Source organism: Myotis brandtii, unplaced genomic scaffold, assembly GCF_000412655.1.
Source record: "Myotis brandtii unplaced genomic scaffold, ASM41265v1 scaffold165, whole genome shotgun sequence".
Classification (NCBI taxonomy): Eukaryota; Metazoa; Chordata; class Mammalia; order Chiroptera; family Vespertilionidae; genus Myotis; species Myotis brandtii.
Genome location: NW_005356042.1, coordinates 7401874 through 7412163, shown reverse-complemented (window position 1 = coordinate 7412163; position 10290 = coordinate 7401874). Strand labels below are relative to the sequence as shown.

General features: G+C 50.3%; 1 protein-coding gene across 2 annotated transcripts in view; it reads right to left on the bottom strand.

Annotated features, from left to right (window-relative positions):
* Positions 1 to 1506: 1506 nt before the first annotated feature.
* Positions 1507 to 10290, bottom strand: part of ZDHHC7 (zinc finger, DHHC-type containing 7) — a 29878-nt gene continuing 21094 nt past the window's right edge. For both annotated transcript variants that reach the window (XM_005862547.2, XM_005862546.2), the window contains exons 4-8: positions 6046 to 6170; positions 5713 to 5809; positions 5163 to 5244; positions 4235 to 4365; positions 1507 to 3587 (exon numbers count right to left, since the gene is read on the bottom strand). In XM_005862547.2, coding sequence (XP_005862609.1) covers positions 3411 to 3587; positions 4235 to 4365; positions 5163 to 5244; positions 5713 to 5809; positions 6046 to 6170 — 612 coding nt within the window. In that variant the 3' untranslated portion in view covers positions 1507 to 3410. The remainder of the gene's footprint in view (positions 3588 to 4234; positions 4366 to 5162; positions 5245 to 5712; positions 5810 to 6045; positions 6171 to 10290) is intronic.

The window sequence follows — 10290 nt, the reverse complement described above, 5'->3', positions numbered from 1 at the left end:
AGGAACTACAAGGAAATATGTTGAACACTTGGAGAATCTGGAGGATGCAGAACCCAGGAAGCCGGAGCTTGAACACAGGAATCTTGGGAAAACAGCTGTGCAAGCACCTGAGGCCAGGGCAGCGGGGACAGGAGCGGAGGGTGTAGAGGCCCACACCCGGAGAGGCTTGTTGGGGCAGAGGAAGACTGGCCGGTGGGTCTATAGGGCACACCAGCAACTTTATCTTTGGGAAAAGCAAAAAGTTGTACATCACAAAACCCTACTTGGTTTAGCACAAAATATTTAGTCATCACAGTATAAACTCTAATGAACAAAATGTGGAAAGTAAATATATTGGGTGAGTGGGAGGGGAAGGGAGAGCAGGCAGTGACTGCAGGGGTGTCAGGAACCTGGAAGTCGCGTGTTCTCTGAATTGAAAACGCATTGTGCACAGAAAGTTCTTCAGTAACTTTCTTGAGTTTCCCAACAGGCCAGCAATCAAGCCATTCATTCTCTTACAGACCAAACACTGGCTCAGCTTTCTGCTAACTGAACTCCCACAGATCTGCATCATCCCTTTCTCTTTCCTGTGTCCTTGGGCTGCCTAAATTATCAGTTGGATGGATAGGAGCAATATGGTTTCACATCCGACCCTCAGGCAATGTTGCAGGTAACGTACCCTTTCACTGTGGCACCTGAATGCCACTTTGGATCAATGTGGATTCGATGGGCATCCCGTTCCTCTGCTTTTCCCATGCTATCCTTAAGGGTATTTTTCTCTGCGTAGGCAGCCAAGCCAAAATCATATATAATAGAAGATAAGATTTAGCCTACTTCCTCTTTAGGTAATATTTTCATTTTCCATTTAAATGCAGATGTCGTACTTCTTAATGAGCCTCGGTAATGTCCTAATAGGAGGAATACATTTAACATCGCAGCAAAATTCTGCAGAGCCACCCACTCAGGCTTGAGAGTTGCTGCTGGCCTGGTGTCCGGTTGGTACGTGTCTCCGTGTCCAGGACCCCACGTGTTTCTGCCCGTCTGCAAGGCCAGCGAGTGCCTTGTCGAAGAGTGCATGTGGCTTCCCGTGGGCACCGTTGGTCATTCGTGGAGCTGCCCATCTTCCCAATGCGGCAGTAAGAGGGCATGGTCACCCTCTTCACTCATCTTTGGGTCCCTCAAGCACAAATAGATACATCTGTGGAATGAAATGATAGGAAGCTGAGATTCTGGATTGAAGAGGGATATTTTTAAAATTTAATTTTATTTCAAACAGCACTAAAAAATTACAGGAATGTTTAAGATAAAGCTAAGTAAAGTTTTGTGTCAATTTAAGAGTAAAATATTACCTGTGGATAGGGCAGAGTGTGCATGAGCAGCATTTGAATGCCCACCACTTTTCACAGGCACTGGAGGCGAGGGGTGACCTTCACAGCCCAGGGTGCTGGTGTCAATAAGCCAAGGAAAAGCCAGCCACAGAAAACACATTGACAATCAACCAAGAACTCTACCACATCATAAACTGTATGAGATCATCAGCGGTGACTTTATTTCATATAAAAGTTACATTGAAAGAAGAGGTTGAAAAGTCAAGTATACTTGATTTGCACATACTTGCCAAGTCTCACAGGATTCAACCACTTTGATAATTTATTGATAAACAAGATATACATATTAAAAGGCTCACATTGAAGCCCAATACACAAGTCCAACCCAGACAACAGATGTGCAAAAGAATATGCAAAACAATCTCAGGAAACTCTCCGGATGGGTGCCTGGCCCTGGGACAGTGACAGCTCCCCCAGAGCTCACAGTTTCTGCAGTGACTTGGTTCACTTCCACATCCCACAGCTTTGTTCACTGGCTACCATTGTGTCTGGAGTAGGTCCCTTTGTGGTTTTGCATCAGCAGTGGTAGAAACCCTGATTAGGAAAGGGTGCGGATCACTTAAAAACAGAAACAAAAACGGTTCACAGATGGACAGAAAGGCATGAAGACCAGGAGGGAGACACCAACTCTTCTCAGCGTGGGAGGCAGGCTCACAGAGACCCTCGGACTGTCACAGACGCTTCCTCATGGGTCCCGCAGAACATGGACAGACCAGGCAAGTTTAAGGCGAGTCCCCAAGGAGGGGAGCTGTTTGCTTTCTGGCATAATTTTAAGCTCTGCACCAAGGGTCCTTTTTTTTTTTTATCACTGGTGACATGGGTAGAGAAACAAAAATGATAAAAAAAAAAAAGAAGAAGAAAAAGAAAAGAAAGAAAAACAAGCTGTTGCCATCCTGAATATTCTTCGCAAATGAGGGACAGAGTCTAGGGTTCATGGCCTGTGGTCCCTCACCTTCTCAGTGATGCCAGTGGCCGACCCCTCAGTGTGTACCTGTTGCTGTGCCGGCCCCTCTTCCTACACGCCCACCACGCTGCACAGGTGAAGGCCGCCAGGGGACTTGGCTCTTCTCTCACCGAGGTGCCGTTTATACACTGCTAATTTGGGCAGAACTGAAAAAGTCAGTTCCAAGGCCCTCATGTGCTCAAGATTTTTAAGATAAAACGAAAACAGGAGGGCAACAAAGGACCACACAGGAATGATTGTTCTTTGGATCAAGATATTCTCCAGTTTGCAATACATTCATAGTGAACCCACGGGAGGAGGATCCCGGGGCAGCTCTCCCCGCTTCCCTGAAACGTCGGTTTCTAAAAAATAGTTAGTTTGCTGCTCACGGCCGTTAAGTGTTACATCGCCTAAACAACACTGTCAATTTTAAAACACACATGCACGCGCGCACACACACGGACACAGACACGCACACAGACTTGCTGCAGGGTCAAGGAAGGCCCCTCCGGGCAGTGGGAGTGTACCTGGAGCCGCCTTCGTGTGCAATGCACAGATCTTTTGCAAATTCAGTGCGAATGACAGAGCTAATGGAGACCAAAATGTACTTCTATGTAAACGCCCCTCTGGACCAAGGGAGTGCACTAATGAATCGCAGGGTCAACAGGACTCCCTGCGACCACTCATCGGAGAATTCTTTCACTGGATTTCAAAGAATTTATCAATTCTTTTCTTCTTAGTGATTGAAAACAGCAGCTCAGTACACAGGGTTTAATAACCCATGTAATATCACACAGCTTCTCAGGAATGCAAAGTAGTCTTAACAAAGTCCTAACTGGAGGGACGAGAATGACATTTGGCTTCTTCATGTGGCCAGCTCCCTTTCGTTAGTTGTACAGGTGAAAGCACCTGCAGCATCCAGTTCCTAGTTTGGAAAATCTGCCACCTGCGACTGTAAGTATATAAGATTCTGCTTGCTGCAAGCAACTGGTTTGTGTAGGTCCATTTGCCCTATTGGTCACAGATGAGTTGTTGATACCCTTTCAGACACCAAATAAATAATTTAAAGTCCATTCACAAGCTCCAGCAGGAGAGGCGTCTCAAACGGAGAACTCCGGGCCTCCTTTTCTGGGTCTCATTTGTAGTCGCCTAAATCGGAAGCCGACGAAGGGATTTATCCAGAGGAGGGAGGGCGGCCCCCCGAAGACAGACTTCATCCCCTCCCATCGCAGCCGCCGCTCCCAGGTCGGCTCCTCGCTTTTCAGTCTCTCGATCTCCTGGAAGCAGAAAGAAAAGCGTGTGGGTGGCAGTGCCAGGAAACCCCAACACAGCCAGGTTAGGCCGAGTGCTGAAAACGTGCAATCACCAGCGAACTGTCCCTCTGCACCTGAGATCGAGGTGGAGGTGACGTGTGGGCTCTTTCCCCGGCACCAGCCCCACGGCCTCCCTGAGCACAGCCAGGCTACAGCCGCCTGGCCAGGCCAGCATCACACAGCCAGGCAGTGGCACCAGCGACGAGGACTGCTGAAGAGCCACAGTGGTGAGGAAGAGAGCCGGTCCGCCGGGCCCAGGGCAGCCTTTAATTCATTTACTACAAATATTTATCGAGCGTCCGCTCTAGGCCTACAGTTCAAAGGCATGAAGGCGATCAACTCCTGCAACTCCCTCAGCTGCTACAGATTGGGTCTCCTAGAAACTGGGAACCTGCCTGGCTCTGTTGACTCTCAGGTCATACTGATCCCTGAAATATGCACTCGCATAAGGACAGGAAGAACAAATACAGCGAGCCTGTCGGAGCTTATCAAGGCGGCCCAATTAATCTCCGAGTTAATAATACACACCCACCTGCTGTGGGCATTAGAATTTCCCATTTACTCAAGCTCTCACCAAACCTTAAGCAAACACAGCCCAGGACGAAGCATACCGTTTCATCATTGCATATTGAGTGGATCTGGGTGCCGAACATAACTGCAGTGAAAGTGAAAAACAGGAGACCCTCAAGGCACAGGAAGATCAACAGGATTACAGTGATCGGAGGTGAAAAATCACTGCATTCTGCGAACGAGAGAAAGGATGTCATGAGTTTAGCTCCCAGGACCCTCACAGTGGCAGCCCTGGGCCAGCTTCCAGGGAGAATGTGCTCATCCTCTCAGTAGGCACACTCATTGTTCACCAAGGGGCGGAGGAGGTCAGCCTTCCGAGCGAAAATTCACACCACCATTTCCGGTCAGCAGTTTCCAAAGATTCCATAATAACTGAGGTTTCTATTAAGACTGTATCTGTGTATTAAAGTGCTTATTAAAGTGCAACAAAAGCCGGAGAAGAAGAGGCAGGTGTACCACGCACAGGAGTACACACAGGCCGCTCCTCCCCGCCCCTGGGGCAGGACAACTGTACCTGCCTGGGTATCCAGGGCTGGACAGGCCCTGCCCACCTTCACCACAGTCATTTAGTCACGAGGAACACGCTGAACAGTGCCTAGCTGGCTAACCAGGTTTGGTGGGAACAATACTAACTCCCCTCTAGTCTTCATATCTGCAAAATACAAATGAGACTATCTAACAGAAATTATCAATTGACTGAGGAAGAATAGTTAGAGAACTTCATTATACTAGGAATAAGGCTAACAGAAATTATCAATTGACTGAGGAAGAATAGTTATATAGAGAACTTCATTATACTAGGAAAAAGACAGTGTTAATACCTACCCATATTCTTTTCTGAAAAACAAAAAAAACAACTCCTAAAATAACAGCTAGGATTTCTTTCAAAACTGGAAAATCAGTTTTCCTTTAAAGCCTTTCCCTCATCACCCAGCAGCGTGACTCCAGGAAAGATGCACACGGCCTTACCTGTCCACTGCCCCCGGACGCAGGAAATGAACTGGAGTCCACAGAGAATCAGAGCGTGCACTGAAGACAGAGCTATGTACATCTGCAAAGATGGAAAGCTGGTCACATGGTGAGCAATCACCTGTTTCTAGGAGCAAAGGCTGCTTAATCTGATGTGGACGCCTCCATTGCATTTGTCGATAAAATGAATGAGGGAAGGCATCCATCGAGTAGTGACATCTCCTACCCGAGAGCATGCTGGACCAAGTTACGTAATTTTATAGGAAAACACACAGTAGGGAATCATGTTCTAACTCTAGCAAGATCTTATTAAGAACTGTGTATCTGAGAGAACTAAATGACAGTAAAACACCTAAAGCACCATAAGCAACATATATTTATCTGTCGGGTTACTTCCTTCCAATCACAGCACAGAATTATAATTTGAATCCAGAGAAAAGGTTGGAGGGAAACTGGTCTGAGGTTAGAATAAATTCACCAGCTCCAGGCAAGATTCTAGTTTAAGAATTTAAAACTCAATGTAAGTTACCACATAAATATTTCTACTCACAGTAAAGAGCACAAAAAATCTCTGATTCTTCTCTCCTACACAATTGTTCACCCACGGGCAGTGATGGTCCATTTTCCGAATACATCTTTTGCAAATACTGAAAAGGAGAGGTTGGATTATTAGTGTTCCGTGCTCTGAGGGAACACAACCCCAAGCCATGCATCCAATACACAAAATTGTAATGCTGGTCAGAGGTCACTGAGGGGGACCGCCTGCCCTAGGGAGGGGTCGGGATACCTGCAGTGGTGGGCATTCGGGCTGCCCTAGGGGAGGGGCCGGGGTACCTGCAGTGGTGGGCGCGTTCGGGCTGCCCTAGGGGAGGGGCCGGGGTACCTGCAGTGGTGGGCGCGTTCGGGCTTGATGCAGCAGCACTTTGGGCACTTGTAGATCACTTCTCCAGGCTTCAGCTGCAAACTCTCCATGTATTCTTTAGTAGCGTTTCCTCTGGGTACTGCTCCCTACAGTTTAATAAGAATGTTTAGTTAAGGAGAAGGAAAAGTTAAAAACAGTCAATAAATGTAGGAATATATATCATGAAATAATTAGTTACCACTTAAAGCATATTAGTATGAAAAATAACTATTAGGCAGGACCAAAAGTTTTATTTTGCATGGAAAAAATATGTATTAAAATGAACTCAAAGTAAATACCTTATTATCCCTCATAAACTGGTAAGTCACATGAGTTGGTTTTTTTTTAATTTAAATTCTTTATTGTTTAAAGTATTACACGAGTCTCCTTTTCCCCCCTTGACCTTTCCCCGGCTGCTCCCACCCCCCAGCACATTCCCTCAACCCCCTACTGTCTGTGTCCATTGGTTATGCTCATATGCATGCACACAAGTCCTTTGGTTGATCTCTTACCCCCACACCCCGCCTTCTCTCATAGGTTGGACAGTCTGTTCGATGCTTCTATGTCTCTGGTTCTATTTTTGTCATCAGTTATGTTGTTCATTATATTCCACAAGTGAGTGAGATCATGTGATATTTAGTCACAGGAGTTTTTCCTAGCTAGTGCAAGTTCCACAGAGCAAGGTTTGTGAAGCCACTCCAACTCAAGGGCAGCTGATGGTCACCAATTCCCTATCACCCCCTTCTAATGGGGGGGGGGTGGCCTGATAACGCTGCCCAGTTTCCTATCAGCTGCCAAAGGGAACGCTGAACAAAGCAATCTCACAAAGGGCTTATCTTGTTGTTATATGTAATGCACTGTGTCTGCCAACCTAATCCACGCTCACACTCACACCTGGAGATGGGGCCCTGAGTAACCGACCCAGCTCAGTGTCTCTGGCCAGGGGTCAGGAGCTGTAACAGTCAGTGCACACGCCCCACAAGCTAGGGGAGCTGGGGAAAGATGAGCAATGGGGAAGCAACGGGAAGGCGTTAGGGAGAAGTGAACGAATGGCAAGAGGCAGAGCGCTGACGGCCAGGAGCTGTCTTCACAGAACCAGGTAGGCTGGAGGCCAAACACGGGGCAGTGGCCGCCTGAGCATCAAGCACTGGCCCCGAGAGGCTGCAATAGGGAGACAGACAAATCTTGTTAGAACCCCACCTTTGTGTGGGGTCTCATTTTCGGATGCGGATTTACTCCAGCTCTCCCAGGCGCTGGAGGGTTAATGAAAGAACACGTTTGGCAGGGCACCTGGAGCACTGGCTCCTCCAAGGGTGCCCTTCATCAGCAGTTGGCACATGTCTTCTGAGAAGGCTGACATTCATAAAAAAGGCTGGGCCCTGGCCGGTGTTGCCTTGATCTTTGGGTTAGTGGAGAGATGTAATGGTATATATATTTTCAGAATATATCAGAAAAAAGCCCAATATATATATATATATACACTAGAGGCCCGATGCACGAAATTCGTGCACAGCTGCAGTCCCTAGGCCTGGCCAGTGATCGAAGCTCGAGCATCTGGCGTGAAGGGCAGGTCCCGGCTGACCTCTGGGCCCTGGGCAGCACCTGGGCTCCCAGTTCCCCGCATGCTACCCGTCTGTTTGAGTCATGGCACCTGAGTCCCCACGTGGAGATGCAGTGAGCGCGGCCGGACGCTGCGGGTTGGGGCACAGTGTAGGCCTCTGGGCCACCCAGCGGCGATGCATGGAAGCTGGCAGGCAGCACGCTCTCTCTCAGCCAGCCTTGCAGACCGGCTCCTGCGCAAACCCACAGGGAGCCCAACCCGGCCCCTGTGGTCCTGGTGGCTGCAGCCCAGCTCGTCCTGAAGAGGCCATGCAGATGCGGGATGGGCTCCTCACGGGCACCTGGCACCTGAGCACGGGGGCTGCCCTGGCGTGCGAGCCCTGGCATCCCGGGGGTGGGTAGCAGGGGGAGTAAGAGCCAGCTCAGCGGACACCCCGCATTCTCACCGCACCTCCGTCCCTGTCCCCCTCCCCCCCATCCCCAGGTAGCCGGTGAAGGTCGCAGCCCCCTGCCTGGCACTGCGGGAGGTTGGTCGCTGCCATCCACCCCCAGTTTCCCGTCCCAACCTGGGGCCCGGCCCCGATCAGGTGATCAGGGTCAGCCGGCTACTGGTCGCTGTCTGTGGGGCAATCGGTTGAGGCTGGGGCCCCACCCAGCTCCCTCAGTGCCTGTGAGCCAGGCAGTGGCCCCATCCCCCACCTCTGGTTGCCCTCTGCAGGGCGATAGATCGGGGCCAGGTCCCCCGCCGCTGCCACTCCTGGTTGCTGTCTGCAGGGCGATTGGGCCCCTGCTCACACCCGCTTTGGCCTGGCGCCACCCGCTCACCTGCTCCACCATCCCGCCACAGTCCCGCTCTCATTGTGGCCCATTGGGGCTGGCAGCGCCACCACTGCCGCCTGCTGCCATGTTCCGCACCGCCCCCTGGTGGTCAGCACATGTCATAGTGAGCAGTCGAACTCCCGGTTGAGGGGACAATTGGTATATTAGGTTTTTATTATATAGGACTAGAAGCCCGGTGCACGACATTCGTGCACTGGGGCAGAGGGGAGGGTCCCTCAGCCTGGCCTGAGCCCTCTTGCAGTCTGGGACCCCTCAGGGGATATCCGCTTGCCAGCTTAAGCCCAATCCCTAAACCAGCAGTCAGACATCCCTCTCACAGTCCGGGACCCTTGCAGTCCAGGACCCCTTGCTCCTAACTGCCCGCCTGCAGCGGAGGCGGGAGAGGCTCCCACCACCGCCGTTGTGCTCACCAGCCATGAGCCCGGCTTCTGGCTGAGTGGCACTCCCCCTGTGGGAGCACACTGACCACCAGTTGGCAGCTCCTGTGTTGAGCGTCTGACCCTGGTGGTCAGTGCGTGTCATAGCGACTGGTCGTTCTGCCATTCAGTCAATTTGCATATTAAGGTTTTATTATATAGGATAATTTCTGAGAGGGAGAGATAGAAACATCAATGATGAAAGAAAATCACTGATTGGCTGCCTCCTGCATGGCCCCCACTGGGGATCAAGGCCTCAACTGGGCATGTACACCGACTGGGAATTGAACCGTGACCTCTAGGTTCATAGGCGGACACTCAACCACTGAGCCACACCAGCCAACGCATATCCCACTTCTTAGCCCCTCAGAGCCTGTGTTTCATGCAGAAACGCACATTTCTGGAGAAAGAGCCTCACTGAGCCACTGGGAACATCAGGCCAGTGGTGCAGTGATAAAGAAACACGAGGTGACGCAAGGGCAGGAGCTAAGGGCCCTGGGGGACTGAGGAGGCAGTGGACAGGAAGGGACTCTACTGACCAGCAGGAGCAGCACTGGAGCTCCTTAAAGCCAGGATGTGCAGGCTGGACCCCCGAGCCAGATCCAAACCTCTGTAGGGTGAGGGCCGACATACAAGTTTGAAAAAGACTGAGGCCCATCAGCTCCAAGGCCCCAGCAAGCCCAGCATCACCAGCAAGAAGTAAGGCCTCCAGGAGGTGCTCTGGGGAAGTGGGACAGGAGGGACTGTGGGTAAAATGTGCCCCGCCCAACCCTCTACTACAGTTGACTTCCCTCCAAGCACAGAGGGAAGTCAGTTTCATCGTCTTAATATGGGGAAGCTGTTTTGGTCAAGGTCCTAGCATTTCCTAACACTCAATCTGTCTCCATAGGAAGATAAAAAAAGTTAAGGGTTTAAACTCTTATTTTTGAAAATTAAAATCAGAATGCTGGGTGCAACATTTTACTTAATTTACATATCCGAATTTGGAGTTGCAAATTGACATGCAAATTGACTGTACCTTCACTATGCCTTAAGCCATGCCCACCAGCCAATCAGAGCAACTATATGCAAATTAACCCCACCAAGATGGTGGCCGGCAGCCACGGAGCTGGAGCGAGCAGGAGGCTTGGTTGCCCCAATGATGGAGGAAGCCAACTTCCCGCCTGCTGCGGCCGGCTCTGAGCTCCACTCAAAGCAACAAAGTTTCAATTATAGAAGCTAAATAAACCCCAGATACCTGCTTTCAGCCAGCCATGGCCATGGAGCTGGAGCGAGCAGGAGGCTTCCCTCCCGCCCGCCCTGGCCGGCTCTGAGCTCCTCTCAAGGCTACAAAGTTTCAATTATAGAAGGTAAATAAATCCCAGAATAAAAAAGAAAAAAGGAGAGGCTGGGAGCTTTCGTCGCCGGGGAG